The 16,501-nt window shown below is 35.6% G+C and overlaps 1 protein-coding gene across 1 annotated transcript in view; it reads left to right on the top strand.

Annotated features, from left to right (window-relative positions):
• Nucleotides 1–16,501, top strand: part of MALRD1 (MAM and LDL receptor class A domain containing 1) — a 240,693-nt gene that overhangs the window by 73,412 nt on the left and 150,780 nt on the right. The window contains exons 18-20 of the mRNA XM_069860437.1: nt 392–479; nt 3,178–3,354; nt 5,815–5,992. Coding sequence (XP_069716538.1) covers nt 392–479; nt 3,178–3,354; nt 5,815–5,992 — 443 coding nt within the window. The remainder of the gene's footprint in view (nt 1–391; nt 480–3,177; nt 3,355–5,814; nt 5,993–16,501) is intronic.

Here is a 16,501-nt window from a genome sequence, read left to right as displayed (position 1 = left end):
ATAATTTATTCACATGAATGTTATTATAATTAATCATGATTAATGTTATTACAATAAGTATCAAAGGAGCAAATCCTAACATGCCACTTATGATAATGTCTTGCTATCGTTTTATATCACAATGATGTTTCAGTGGACTGACACAGTTGTGAAGCCAACTATTCTGTTATGGTTCACTGTGATTAAAGCAACCACCACCAAAACCTGATAATAATTAGTCTCTATCATAAATGTGTCACTAAATAAAATATATCCCTTCAAAAATAATTTAATCTTATTTAAAATGTGAAACATGGTAAATGACTCCTTCATAAACTGATGTGAAATATTTAATGAGAAGAGGAAGTCAACTATACATTGAAAAACACTTTTGTAATTCTTGTTTCCCTAGATCTTGGTGAAAGGTACTGTAGGAGATGGTTTCACTGGAGACATTGGACTTGATGACATGTCTTTTCTAGGCTGTACTCTTTATAATGGTAAGAGCAGAGTTAAAGTGTATATCTCCTAGCTGTGAGCTGATTCTTTGCTGTCATTTGTATATATTGTTACTGGAAGAGCAGAAACCAGACGACTCATGCCTGACAAGGACATCCAGACTTGTTTCTCTGTTTCTCAGACCCTCATATCCAGTTATCAAGACAAAATATTTTCTGCTGTGCACATGAAGTCCAAAAAGAGACTCTCAGTAAGAAGTATGCAGCTTCGAAACTTTAAGCTAATCTTGATTCAGGGAAGGAAAAACAACTGTGTGTAAGCAAACTGACCTTTCTTTCAGCAAACTCAGATAGATACAGCCTTCCACGTAGCTCCAATAATTGTCCATGATTTTACTTTGCCGATTGCTCTGCCATTACAGCACAGGAAAAGCATAGATGATAGAGCAACCTGTCCTCAGAAGTCATTGCTACCTTAAGCAGTTCAATGTCTATAGAATTGTAAATACGATATCCCAAGATACGTGTATTTCGAGATACCAGAATTCAGACCTCTCACTTCCTCATGGAAGGGATTTTGAGAGGACTTTTGTTAGCTGAAGCAGCTGTTAATGTTATATATGGTGTGACAGTCACTGAAAAGTCATAATAGGGCTGTAGAACAGATAAAAATTTAGGACAGCATCTGAATATTTGTATCCTATTGCCAAAATGCCCTCGTGCAGATGCATTTTATTCTGCTACACCAAAAATTTCCTGTAGATATAATTAGGACTAAGAATATGAAGGCTGTAAGGCATGTTACTTCTGTAGATAATTATCTCACATTTTACCAAGTTTATATAGTGTACAATATTTATTACAGCATTTTGGATATAATTTTTTAAAATAGTCATTTGAAGTACAATGCTTTATATTTGAAGAAGAAAACCTTTAAAAAATAATCAGAAAATCCCTGACAGTTTTCAAACGAGATTAAAAAAAAGATTTTAAAAATAAACAAGAAAGTTGGAAATCTCAGAAAGTCAGAGTTTGAAAGTTGAATAATTTAAATATTAAAGCCCATTTTGTATGAAAATATAAAACAAAAATATTCAAGCAGAATGGTGGACAGAGCTGAATAGGAAACAGGTTTTGTGTTCTGTACATTTTTTAAATGCTTTTAGTATTGACAGCAAATTTTGAGATACACCAGGATCCTGCCTCTATTTTACTTCCTTTTCCCTATAAAAAAATCCCAGCAACCAAAAAAGAGTGAAAGTGACTGTGAGAATAGTCTTCAAAATTGCCAGAAGCTATGGCATATTCCACCATATCTAACACAAGTTGTACCAGGAACAAAGTAATGGTCCATGTCCCTGCACCCTAGAATTAGGCAGTAGCTACCCAGTTGCTCTTCTTCCACTTCAAATAACCAAATACTGACCAGGGAGTGACATGCTTGATATCTTGGTGGTAAAGTCTCTCATAAGTAATACTAAAGATGTGGAAACTTGCACATGTTGCTCTGATGAATCATTTGAACACCCTAACCAAACCTATTGAAAGATCCTTGATCATAAATTATAGAAAATTAATTATTTCAAAACAGAGGAAGGAGCAGATTCTCCTTTCTTTTTAGGTGTCATGAAGGTTATGGTTCAAAACTTCAGTGGATCAGAAGCAGGTACTTGAATGTTGTCTTTATGTTCAAAAATTTCTGACCAGTGAGGTCCTTGCTACTATTGTGAGTTGTAGGTTCCTTCCCCTTAGTCCTTTATTTGAGTCTTAGATTGTTATGGGAGTATCATTCATTCGAGTAGAGTATAATTAATTTGATATCATAGGCATGCTTTATACCTAACAGAACAGAAATTACTCCTGGTCATAGGGAATTTATTATCAGCCTTAGTACTCCAGGCCCCAGGGGAAAAAAAATTCTTTGCTATCCCAGACACATTTTATATAAAATGTCCTCACGCGTATTTTTTAATTAACTTAGGTGTATATCTCAGGTGTATTGTGCACTATGGCTAATAATTCCATTAATGATTAAATTTAAAGAAGGTGTTCCATAATGACAATTATTTTTTATGGAAAAAAATCATCAAGGATTTCAAGAAATGAGAGTAAGTCCAAAGAAAGGTGAACAGTAAAGAACAGGAGGAAAGACAAAGACAATTGATTTCAAACAAGTGGTAATGAGTTTGATTGAAACAAAAAGGAAGGGGCGGAACAACGTGATGACCTCAGAATAATTTTTCAAATGGGAAAAATATTAGTCTTTGCAATGTTGAAATTCCTAGGTAAGAAGGTTACACAGTTATTTCCAGTCATTTGCAATAACCAACATGTTAAAAAAAATCCATTATCATTGGAATAACCTATTAGTCATAGTTCACAGAGAAATTAAGTTATTGTGATTGTTCTGTCATTTTGCATGGAAATAGTTTTTTAAAATGACTCACTGGTTTAATCTAAACTTGAAAAACTGGTAAGAGGTACAAACTAATACCTACTAGAGTCGAGAATTGTATGAATGGTGGTTGGCTAGCATGACCAGCCTAGTGCTTTCCGCTGATGTAATGTTCAATTCAGTTCCTGCTGGGCACCATTTAAGTCATTCAACTTGGCCACTCAGGAATGTTTCCAATAAAGCTATACCATTGACAAAGGGTGGGAGTGGCAAGAAAGGAAATTATTACAAAACTAGAATGCTTCAGTCCCATTGCTCAGTGTTTTGTTGGTTTGTTTTTCAAAGGAAGCTTGCCAACAATCTCTACAACTGTTTCATCAACTTCAGTTCCTGCCACACTCCCCATGAACAACTGCACAAAGGAGGAGTTCATCTGCAGAGCCTCGGGCCATTGCATCCACTTGATCCAGAAGTGTGATTTTAGACCTGACTGCTCTGATAAGTCTGATGAATCATCTTGTGGTGAGCGTACTAAATCTTATACTTTGCTACCTTATTAGCTTGCAGCTCTTCAACACGTTGCTTCAACTGCTCTATATTTACATTTGCAACTCAGTGTTAATACCTAGATATTATTTTTAGTGCAATTTTCCCCATAATAATAATAATATTTTGCTCTTGAAGTGGGAATATGAGGTGTTATACACTTTCTGCCTTCTAATGGGCTGATTCAGATCTGACATTCTGATTCAACTAACAACTGAAATTGTGGGGGATGGGAATCCTCAGTTCCCCCATGACTGCTGATCTGTGATACATGATGATTTTTTTTTAAATGAGCGTATTTTCATATATTAAATGATATATGACATATTTAGCTTTTTTCAAATGTTCACTAATCCAGACTGGAGGAGTGAATAGCTTTGCAGTTTCATGTTTGGGGTGCACATCTGGGAGACTTGGGTCTCTGGGAGACTTCATTGAGTATGGCCTTGGGGTTTTCTTTTCTATTTAAAGTATTTTCATTAGCAGCAACAAATGTGAAATACTCCACACAGAAGTATGCCCCAGCCTGTAAATTCTTAAAACTCTGATGGTCAGATGGGAATGCTGGAACTGTGACAATGGGCAGGGGCACCACATGTTATCCATACGTCCAACATTTGTTGATTGCTTCTGAGTTGCAGCAGTTCACACCATAGAATTTTAGAAGAACCTTGTCAATAACTTCGTTTTGCCTTAAAGCACAGTTCTTGAAAATACTGCAGAAGATGGTTAATGAGGGGTGCAGACATCTAGAGACACTGACCTCATCAGCCTTTGCAAGCTAAACTATTCTCACTGAGGTTCAAAACTCTGCATTCATTACATGTTTTGTAGGGAAGTCAATCACCTCTCTCAGGGCTGAGAGCTCAAAGAGGAAAAGCAACATTAGACTCCTTCCGTTTCTTATGTGGCAATAAATCTCAAATAAATGAATAAATAAATATATATAAATATCACTGGGTAATTTGCTATAATGTGAAAAAACACCAGGCATTGAAATTCTGCACTGAAAAACTAATGGAGAGCCCTTTGGACAGAACTTCGTTTTTCCCCTCTCAGAAATGTACTTTACCTTGCAAAGCATCCTTTCATTCTGAGAGAGATAAATATTGTGGAGAATATAGCTTTACATATTCACTCTGCCTGAATCCTTCCACCACTACGGCAATAATGTCAATTTATCACTCGAATGACAATGCTGGAATAGGAGTTAGTTATGTCCTGACCAAGGGTAGAAATATGTTCTTAGCAGGATGTTTTCTTTATCAGAGGCATTTGAAACATAACATTTATAAAGCATGTTAAAAAAGAGGAATAAACACTTACTACTATGCCACTCATCATTGTCAAGAAACATCACAAAACTTTATATGGGTAATGCGTGAGATCACCGTAGCTGTGATTTCCTTCCTTATTGGAGATATACAATTAATACTCCCTCCTTAGTCCACCTTTTTGAGTCTCCAAGGAAGGAAGCGTCAGGGACATTCTGCTAATGCACGATGATTTCTTGATATAGAGGTTACCTCAGATATGCCAGCATATGAGCTTCATGGATTAAAATAAATTCTCGATTTTCTGCGCAGTTCTCACAGTGGTCACTTAAACTTGAGTATAACAATCTGTTTTAAAGTTCTGGAAAGTGACAAGATCACCTAGCAAAATTTCTGCAATATATTCAGAAAGATCTATTAGAGAATAAATCTTTCTGCAACATATTCAGAAAGATTTATTACAGAATAAATATTAATAGCAGAAATGGAAAATAAGTGGTTTTCTTTCATGTAGATGTTTTTAAAGAGGGATGCATTGTGAAGGAGGGATAGTAGAGAGCTCACTTTTCTTGTCCAGTTGCTCAAGCATCAAAAACTGAAGCACAGGCAGCTGGATATTTATTTAGTAAGATAATAATTCAGTATTTGCAACCAATACCAAATAGCTGTGTATTATCTGCCCTTCAGGTATTATGGCGACTACTTGAAATATTGATTATCTTTTTTTAGAGTTTTCATCATGGATTTTGTATGCAATGTGCAATGAGTTGCTAATGCCATCAGTCTACAGGACTGAAGAAAGAACCAGGCAGCAGCTGGCAGATTCATAGCTGATGAATTTTACATTCATTTCAGTGTATATCACAAGACAGCTTAGTAAAATGGCCTGAAAGTTGATCAGATCAGATATGAAGTTAGATACTAAGATGCAAATGAATTGGTATATTCCAAAATTAGAATATGCCTAATAGAAAATAACATAGAAAATATAATCTATATTTTATCTATAGAGGAAAAACTATGCACATTAGTGCTGTGTAAGTATTCAGGGATACTATAAATTGAATCTTTTTTATTGCCATATTGTTTATTTGATCATAGCAATAATTAATGGTTTCCAATTTTTATATAAACTTAAAGTATCCACTGTTCATCTCTAAAGTTATGGAAGTCTGTAACTTCGAAGACAAAAACCATTGTGGATGGCATCAACCAGCCTTGGAACAGATGTCAGGAAATGATTCCATCGATACCACAAACATATTCAAGTGGGAACTTGGAAGAGGGGCAGATCTCTACCCTGGGCAAGAAGAAGACCGCCCATTAATTGATCATACCACGTGAGTACAATTTTTCAGGTACTTGATTCTTTCTTGGACTGTGTGAGTTTAGCCATGTATGGATTGTCAGGGGTAAATCTGCTCAGTTCACAGCACTAAGGCCATTCAGTGATACAAATACAAATTTTCATCCTATTTTTATACTCCTATTCAAGCTGACTACTCCTTTTTTTTTGAAAGCTGTCTTTGCAATTCACTGGCTACTGTTTAATTTATTTGCTGGTTGTTATCATCTTGATCAGTTTGGGGCAAATATCTTCTCAGATAGTCTTTATTTTTCTACCTTACAAGATCACCAGGCAGTTTTGCTCAAGTGTGGGCAGTACAAGGTACCCCAGCAATGGGTCTTGTTAGTTCTGCTGCTCTTTAGTAATGATAATACAGTTCAAAATTACCGTAGTTAGAGATAAATTCAGTTTAGTTGATACTTCACCATTTTTCTGGTACAGTATCACTTCATAGTAAAATGAAAAATATTCCTGTTCTCTCAGTGAAGATTTCTATATTAATTTTAGATATTTATCATAATTTCTAACTCCTCCCAAAGATGTTCCTTTGATTTGTCTCAAGAAACAAAAATCAGCTTTTTTTCATGGAGATTTAGTTTATCCAAATGTATTTGCGTAGGTATTTGCGTTTGTTTTCCAGTAGTACGAACAACTTTCAATGTCATACAAATTCAATTCATCTAATAAGGAAATTTTTATACAGCGTCATTCCTCTGAACAGATAAATACTTGCCTAGTTCTAGTGAAAGGAAAGTTTACTTTCTGTGACAATACTCTGCAGAGTGCAAAAATGGACTTCGGCTTAAAATCATCCCAACAGTCTTTGGTATATTGTTGCTAGTTTAAAACTAGATTTATATTGCATCTACTTAGCCAAGAGTATATGTATAACTGTAAAAGAATCGGCTCAATGTATTGGTTTCACAGTGTACTTCATTAAAATAACAGTTTATTTAAAACAACACAAAACTACAAAACCTCCTTATTCAACAATAACCACAAAAAATTACAGTATGGTCTAATTGTTTCAAGGTCTCTGTATTATATAGAGACATTTAAAGGAAGTGTATTCCATAACAAAGAGTAACAGTTTATGATAAATTGGCTGTCAAATCTTTCATTGATTGCTATGTAATTGTTATATGTTAGCCAATACCACCACTGTATTTGTATTTAGTAAATATTTTCACTACAGATTTGCATTGACACAGGGATATATGACATTGTATTACTATTTTTCAACATTTTTTCAGGATCTAATGGAACTAAAAAGTACACTGAAAAGGACTGATGAGAAGAGAGCGTAAATGATCCATAGAGATTGTGGTTTTCAGACAACACTGAGACGTATTGCTGCTGTGATGTTTCACATGAGATGCAACTTGGTTGTACTGTGTCCCCATTCTCTTTGTTTATCAACCTATAGAAAAGAATGGGAACATGATACTTCCAAGACACAGCAGGAGATGCAGAGCAGTATTTTTGTTTAATTAAAACCCTGCAATCTTTTGTTTTATTTTCTCATCCATTTTCCCTGAATTCCCCTCCATTTAATGGAGTTAAATGAGAAAAGCTGTAATCCTCTGTGTTTGCTTCTTACAATAAAACATGCTGGATTATTTATAGAAATTATTAGGTTCATCCTAATGCAAGACCAGGTGACAGTGCAGCTTACACTGAATTATTTCAGCAGAATACCTGTGAATAGTTGAAAAGTCAAACCATCTGCTTCCCAGAGAATATGTATTTAGGCTAACCACATATAAGCTGATGAATTGTAAGGTGGAGGTCTTTGAAGCTGTAATTATATTAATTAGGCAAAAGTAATGACTTCAGAACAGCTTGTATGTGTACATATAAGCCCAAGGCTGAAGGAATAGAAGGCACTATGGGAGTCTGCTAAGGCAGCCTGACAGTCCTTGGCTTGACCTTGAGAAAGGCCAGCATATGTTTTGCATAGAACTAGGTGACACCAGCATTGTGCACGAAGTAAACCATTTTGCATACATGAATGTAGAGCTCATGTGGCATTTTTATACACTTAAAAAATGGGAATTCTCTATTGCAGTTAGGTTTTTAAATGCTATAAAAGTATCAGTTTCTGTAAGCTTAAACAAGTGCGCTCCTACTCACCCTTATAAGCCAATAAACAAAGGGAAAGGGGAAACAGCACAGTAAAATTACATCTCGTGTAAATGAATAGATGCCAGCAAATGGGTAACTCCATAAATTTATTTCCATTTTACAGAAACTGGTTAGTAATTTAGCAAGTTCTTTGACAAAATTAATGATACTTGCGTACAATTATAATCTGAAAACTTTCTAGGCACTTAATTGATATGATAAATCATATCCAAAACAGTCCTCAGAACTAATTAATAAACAAAAACTGATGTGGAAACAAAATTCTAATCTCACAAGATAGTTACTGCTGTGCAAATAGCTCCCTTGATAACCATATGTTTAACACAGCTGTCTTGATTTTGTGTCTGCTTTTCAGACAACAGTAATAAGAATTCAGAATTGGAAAAATTAGGAAATATTAAATGTTTTAAGTAATATATTTAAGACCAGGAATTTTTTTTCAGCAGTTAAGAATTGTTTTAAAGTTGAGAGTCTAAGAACTTCAAAATAAGTGAAGACAACTATAATTCTACAGGAAATTATTCTTAAAACATTGGAAAGAAGAAAGCTGAATTTAACTACTTGAAAGCACTTCTTTTTGTACTGCATTTCACTTCACTGATACAACAAATATCTAAAAATATTTCCAATATATTGTTAGTTCAAAGTGCCCTTTTTCTGTGCCACTGGCTGTAACAAAGAGACAATAAAAGGAACATTGACATCTACACTGAAATGCATTTTAGAATACATAGTAAACACTACGTTTTCTCCAAACTGGTTAAGCCCAGTTGAGGAATAGCTTGTGAATAAGTGAGAGACCTGATCGTGACCTGGGAATTGTTATGCAAGGAATATTAAGACAGCCTTATATGCACAAACCTAACACCCATTGTGATTAGAAATTTTGGTGAATTTTACACCTTGAGATATGTTATTTGAGAAAGAAACTTACTCCTCTTCTTTCCTTTTGCTTTCAACCTCACAGAATTTGCAGGGTTATGACAGAATGCTAATGAAATGTTTCAGGTTCATATGAGGCATGGAAACACCGTGAATTAGCCTCAGCTTTGTGTCAGTCAGAAGCCATCAGACTGAAATCTCCAATGGAGAAAATCCAACTAACAGCCACTGACTGTTGTGTTATGACCAAAACACGGATTCTTTAATCTCCGATGCCATTTCCTTTGTGTGGTCGTTGGTATGCTGCGATATTTTCAAGTGTCATTGGAAAATGTTGAGAGTGAACAGAGGGCCTCTGAGACCAATGCTGCTGACAGAATAAAGAAAAAAAAAACCAAAAAGGGGATTAGACTGGTTAATAACACACTAGTCTGTGCTGTACTGTTCAAATCTAAAGACCTATTTGTTTGCAGCTAAGTGTATTAGGCTTTAGCTATTTTAGCCTTCTGCTGGTTTAAGGTAGCCTCAAACCAACAATACAGTTCCTCCTCTTAAAGAATCCAGCATTTTATGCAGTCCTAAAGACACACCTATGCACTTTTAAAAGGCATACCCACAGCTCAGAGGTTTGAAGGTTTACAAAATTTGCAAATGTACAATCCATACAGGAAAGACACAACTGTATTTACAGGAGTATGTGGTCATATTTTGCCTGAGGAAGAACTCTAATTAGTCTTTTTGAAATGTTTGTTGCTACTTCCAAAATGTTGTTCTGCTCAGCTAGTGAAACAAGGAAAATGGGATTCGAAATACTTAACCAGTTTTGTGGTTCATCCAGCATTGTGCATTTTCCTCTGATTATAAACTATGTGTCAGAGCTGCAGTTCAGGTGTGATTCAAGCTAATGTGCGTATGGCTGCTCCAGCCCAATTTTGGCTATCATTGGTTCTGATTGCCATAATACAGGGAGTATGGCATTCAGCACTGTATACAAAATTGCCCTGCAGTGCTAAGCAAAGTCTTGGGTTTACACCTCACTAATCTCTGCTCTGCCGTGATTACACTACATCACTAAATAATCACTGAGTTGGAATCACTAGGTTGGAAAAGACCTTTGAGATCATTGACTCCAACCATACCTTTCTACTACTAAATCATATCTTGAAGTATTTCATCTACACTTTAAATACCTCCAGGGATGATTACTCAACCACCTCCCTGAGCAGTCTGTTCCAGTGTTCGATAACCCTTTCAATGAAGAAATTTTTCCTAATGTCTAATCTGAACCTTCCTTGGCCTGACTTGAGGCCATTTCCTCTTGTCCTATCACCTATCACTTGGGAGAAGAGATCAACAACCACCAACCCACCTCACTACAACCTCCACTCAGGTAGTTGCAGACAGTGATAAGTTATCCCCTCAGCCTCCTTTTCTCCAGACTAAACAATCCCCTGTTCCCTCAGCCACTCCTCATAACATTTGTTTTCCAGCCCCTTCATGAACTTCATTGCCTTTCTCTGGATGCACTCCAGTACCTGGATGTCTTTCATAGAGTGAGCGGCCCAAAACTGAGCACAGTACTTGAGGTGTGGCCTCACCAATGTCAAGTACAGGAGAACAATCACTTCCCAGGTCCTGCTGGCCACACTGTTTCTGATATGGGCCAAGATGCCATTGGTCTTCTTGGCTATATGAGCACACTGCTGACTCATATTGAGCTGGCTGTCAAACAACTCCCCCAGGTTCTTTTCCACCAGGCAGCTTTCTAGCCACTCTTCCCCAGCCCTGTAGCGCTGCACGGGGTTGTTGTGCCCCAAGTGCAGGACTCTGCACTTGGCCTTGTTGAACTTCACTCTGTCGGTCTCAGTCCATCAATCCAGACTGTTTAGATCCCTCTCTACAGCCTCTCTACCCTCAAGCAGATCAACACTTCCTCCAAGCGTCATGTCATCTGCAAACTCACTAGGGGCACAATCAATCCCCTCATCCAGATCATTGATAAAGATATGGAATGGAACTGGACCCAGCACTGAGCCCTGGGGAACACCACTTGTGACTGACCTCCAACTGAATTCAACACCATTTACCACCACTCGTTGGGCTCGGCCATCCAACCAGTTTTTAACCCAGCAGAGGTTGACAGAATAAACTGTAAAGAAGTTAATCATTGTGTGTGGGTAAACCTCTACAAGCACCTTTTCTTTCTAGAATTAATATCTATTATGTAAACATGGCATCAGCCAAAGTTGTTCTCAAAGCTTTATGTAGTACTCTTGCATCATGGTTAAAGAATTTAGCTCTTCTCTGTAGCAAGTTTCTTTTGAAATTTTGACTCTTACAGTCTGATAAGACATATAGTACACTTTGATTTAAGACAAGAATTCTTCCACACTTTCATGGTGATTTTTCTTCAAGTACCTTTCTAATTTTACTGTCCAATTACACATCTCTGTACGTGGCTAGTGCTTTGGTGGGTTAAACACCTTTCTTTCTGTTAAGTTTGAATTAACTATTGAAATTCAGTCCTGTATTCATATTCTAAAGTTTAGCTGCTCAAGATAGATAACTTTGCCTCTAGCACTGTGCCTTAGAATCCTTATACCTAATCCTATTTTAAAATTTATTTAGGAGACTGTGCTGACGTAGAGATGTTAGCTGGGAAATCATAGTAGATCAAGCAAACTTCTTCAGAAGCAGAACTTTCTTACTGGTTGGTGAAAAAGATTCTTCACAACTTTGGCAAGCAATACAATAAGTAAATAACGAATAATGCAGTAGGGATACCAAGCAGCAAATTTGTATGTCAGTGATACGCATGCAAATGATTATGTATACAGAGAGGATAATAAAAAGTGTAAAAAGAAGGTCTTACTTGTAATAAAGAGATAAGATCACTGATTTAAAGAACATTTCTGGTCCCTGTTAATGCAGAAAATTTTCTTAACTTACCTTAGCTAGGTAAGTAGTTTTCAAGAACGCTAGGTCATTTGCAGATGCAAATTTCTGAACATTGGTACAAGGAGAAAAGAAGGCAGTTGAGGTGCAGGAGTTTTTTGTCGTATTAATAAGATAAGAAAAACTTAAGTTCAAAATAATTGGATATGGATCTACATTTTAGTACTAATTTGAAGAAGTTGCAACTATTTTTATTAAATAATAAGCACACAGCCTGGTTCTTTGGTCCCAGATTTAAGCTGGGACTAATTTTCTTTTACAGACTTCCAACTTTTTTTTTAAAAAAGTGATCTTCCTCTCAGTACTAATTTCCGCTTAGTATATTCAGTTCCATGTCTTCTTCTGAATGCTTTGAATAGGGGAAATACAGTGAAGTATCTTTTTGTATGCTAACCACATTTTAAAAGATACTTGCAATATTAAGTCATTAATAAAGACAAGTATGACAATGTAGTCCAGTTGCTTATGTTGAATTTTTTACATCTTTTAATATGCTGTGAATTTCCCTCTGAAACTAATTAGAATTACTGCAGTAGCATAGGATTGTGTCTGTATATGGAATGATTGTGATACAGAGGTTAAATTAATTATTTTCAAAGGGTAAATATCAAATTTTTAATTGTATGTATCATAGCTGCCAACTAAAAGGTTTTCCTGGGGTAGTTTTCCAAATGAGCCTGAGATCTTGCAGCTACCAGCAAATGACAGTGCACGTATTTTATTGAATTTCCGCACTTATCCAAGATCTACATTGAAAGACCGATTTATTCACTTTTATACATGTTGAACAATATCTTGTTTTATACTTGTTCCCATTGACTTATTGAGGTCTCATTTGAAAAAAAGGAAAGAAGACAAGAAAGAGAAAGAAAAAAGAGAAAAAAGAGAACAGGCACCTTTTTAGAATAGGAAAGAAAGAACTTTATAAATGTTTGGATGATTACATCACACAATAAAGGAACTACTATCAGAAGATCACTAAAAAAGCCAAGATGAGGGGTAAAGAGGAGAACAATTGAGCAGAGTAAGACTGATAACGTAGGACTATGGAAAGTTTTAGAATACCTTGTGACTGAATATTTCTTACTGGTTTAAAATATGTGTAGGTCAGATAATAAATCTTTAAAAGTCACAGCTCAACAAACCGAACAGAAGATTGTATGTACATAAACTGGTTCTGCTACAAAAGATTTATACATAGAAGGTGCAGATACTCTAGCATGTAAACTATATGCAAACAGAATGATTTCTTTTTACTTCCTTCATACTCTTTCACATATACGATGTGCATCTCCCTGTAAATTCCACACAGGCTTGTATATGAGATATCTTAAGACAGAGAGACTTCTTTGCTCTTTGAGCAAACATTGTGCAAGTTAATGTCAGCTGCAGACAGTAGAAGAAAGCTTTCCTTTTAAATAGCAATGTGGTTAGGTCACAAGCATGTAAGTCTTGTACTCAAAGTGTAAAAATTTCTGTGATAGGATTGAAGATGAACAGTGATGCTTTACACATATCTACCCAGCCACTTCTGATCCTTCTGTTTCCTCTTACTTTCTTATGCATCCTTAATATGCTTATAACCAAATACTGTCACCATGTTTAATGTCTGTTGTTCCTTGATGTGTATTGTACAGGGGACTTTAATCTAATTTACTAGTTTTAAATGTGACATTATAGCGTATGCTGAAACAAGGGCAAAAAATTCACAACAATGCCCACCTTCTTAAGATGCACTATGGGACCAGTAGTACCTAGGCAGAGATGTGATTTTGGTCTGTCTTCCAGAAAAAATACACCTGACACAACACACCAAATAAGAGAGGAATGTTTGAATGTCATCATAGAACTGATTTTACTCCATCACAGTTTCAAACTAATCCCACTGAGAGGCATGTACCCAATACTGAATACTCAGGGAAGTATGAGGGCTCTATTGTTTTTCAGAGATCTTTATCATTCTGAATTTTATTCTAAATAAAGTGCTGACACTCTTAGACCTCATGAACTCGTGTCTGAAGGCATGAGCTCCCAGTAGAAGAGTAAATTCTGCATTTTAAAAAGTTTTTGCAAACCTTAAGAGAACTGGATTTTCTTTCACCTCCAGGCAACACTCTGGTAGAATACTCAACTTGGAGGAAAAAAAAAATATATATTGCTACATTGAAACAACAGGATTCTTCACTAGAAAGGAGAGAGATAAATGAATATTCCAAGTGCAGGCTTCTGTGAGACATCTGTAACACACATTTTTTCAAAGTTTTTAGTTATCGCTGTACATGCAGATTATTAGGAGAGATTGTTTTAACCAAAAAACTGTGTTTCATTTTTATTTGGGGATTATATTTACCTGATTGCCCTAACACTTGCATATATGTTACTCTATTCTGTGCTTATTTTCTGCAATAAGTTACTTCCAAATAGTTATACTACTCTCTCAAGGATAATGTAAATATATACAGTAATTATAAAGACGTCTGAGTTGCCAGCATACAGTGATAAAAGAAATGCTTCAACTACGCTTCTCTCATCTGTTTCTGTATGAAAAGAAAAATAAGATTCAGGTTTCCTCAGATGATTATGCTTCCCCCTAAAATCCCACTCAGCTGACTTTACTGCCTTTTGGCTTAACCAGCAATCCCCAGTGATACCACCTTTAACATGTCTGACTTACACGAAATAAAGGTCTGCCCCACGTTTTAAAATGTATTATTAGAATATATTGTTCCCCCTTCAAAAATATCTACTTATATGCAGCGGAGAAGGAAAAAAAATACTATAAACTGCTATTTTCTTTTACATGAAAGGAAAATTATAATTCTACTGAGTAGCTATTTCTATTTTATGGGTGCCAGTAGAAACGTTAACTCTTATCATGACCACTGTTTTCCTGCATGTATTTGATTTCTACCAAAAAACTATGTGCAAGAGTCTGTCTTTCAATTATGAATCATATGTACTTTATGTTCTCCAATTAACATGTAAGAAACTATCTGCAAAACTGTGTTATCTTTCTCAGCATATTTTTTTTTTTCATTTTAGGGGATATTTTAGTACTTCACTTTAAATGTAAATAAAAAAAAAAAAGGATTATATTAGTACTTTAGAGCTAAAAGTCATCTTAACTACAGAGAAATTATGGGAATAATTCTCTTATGTGCCTTTTGACATTTGCAGGTATTTTACAGACAAATCCTTACCAATATGTACACGTAATGGTTCTTTCATTCTTGCAGGATGGTTAAGGTTTTGGGAAATCTCTGTGTGTAATGATTACAGGATTGTGCTGTGGCTGATTAGTAAAATTATTCCTCTCACTTCTGATCCATAGAAGTGCTAGTGTTAGCCCTTCTGAAGGAAACAGCCTGGGATTTCTGTGCAAAAAGGTTTTATAATTACCAGAATTGACTTTCTATTTTCATCTACCAAAATATCTTCTGTAATTTCCAATGGCTATAGCAGTTGGTTTCTTGATCCTTTTTTTCTGGTGTGACACCAGCGGAGACAAAAACACTACTCTGCATAATGAGCAATGAAGCAGCCACTGATTTGCAAGGATTTTTGAAGGACTGCTTTGTGTCAGTGGTTCTTACTAGGTTTCAATTTTCCTATGAAGCAAAAATGTAATAGTCTTAAACATCAAGAAACAGATAGAGATGGAAAATTACTTGCATTTAAATGTACGCTTAAGATAAACCACAAGTTATAGGAAGGATAAAGAGATACTCTATGAAAATCTTTGTCCTGGTTAAAAGGAAGATCAGGCTGTTTGCCATCTATCTGTCAGTGACCATATTAGAAAAAAGTTTCTGCATATGTGATGCTAAGAATGAGTGAATTAATTAAAGGACTTCAGATCTGCAGAGGAAGTTGGTGTGTGAGTACAGAGATAAATTTTGCCTGTTCCTAGCCTACTCATAATATATCTTTATACTATGCACTACACTACTGTTCCTAAAGTGACTGAATAGACAATGGAATTCAATCTCTTCCTCCACTGTCAGTAATTGGCCTTAATTAGCATATATTAAAGTATATTGTGATTTTTGAGCGTAAATCATTCTGTACAGTAAAAGTAACCGTTTAGATTTGCTGTAATTTTACAGTGATAAACCTGTGCTAATTTGTAGTTATATTATCATACAGATCATTACCTGTTGAGTTCAATATAGACATTGCAATCTGAGGTAACGTGTTTAAATAGGGAAGATATTTCTTAAAATTTTATAGCATGTTTTAAAGAAACAGTTTTCTTACAAGATTTCAAAGATGCTTCACTAGATTACTGCAAAAGTTGCTTTTATAGTATTTATTTAATAATGCAGGGCTGTTGCAGCAAAAACTCCATCAAACTGAGTTCTTACACCACAGGCATCAAAGTCTTTTAGTTGTTTAGACTCTCTAAGTACAAAACCTTAGAGAGGGCTGGTGAAAAAAAACCCAAAAATAAACAAAACAACCCACAGTTCTTGAATCTATACTATCAAAGCCTGACTCTTCCCTTTCAGCAGGACATTGA

Source organism: Phaenicophaeus curvirostris, chromosome 6 (assembly GCF_032191515.1).
Source record: "Phaenicophaeus curvirostris isolate KB17595 chromosome 6, BPBGC_Pcur_1.0, whole genome shotgun sequence".
Lineage (NCBI taxonomy): Eukaryota > Metazoa > Chordata > Aves > Cuculiformes > Cuculidae > Phaenicophaeus > Phaenicophaeus curvirostris.
The sequence above is the reverse complement of the archived record's forward strand: the minus strand, read 5'-3'. Positions and strand labels throughout refer to the sequence as shown.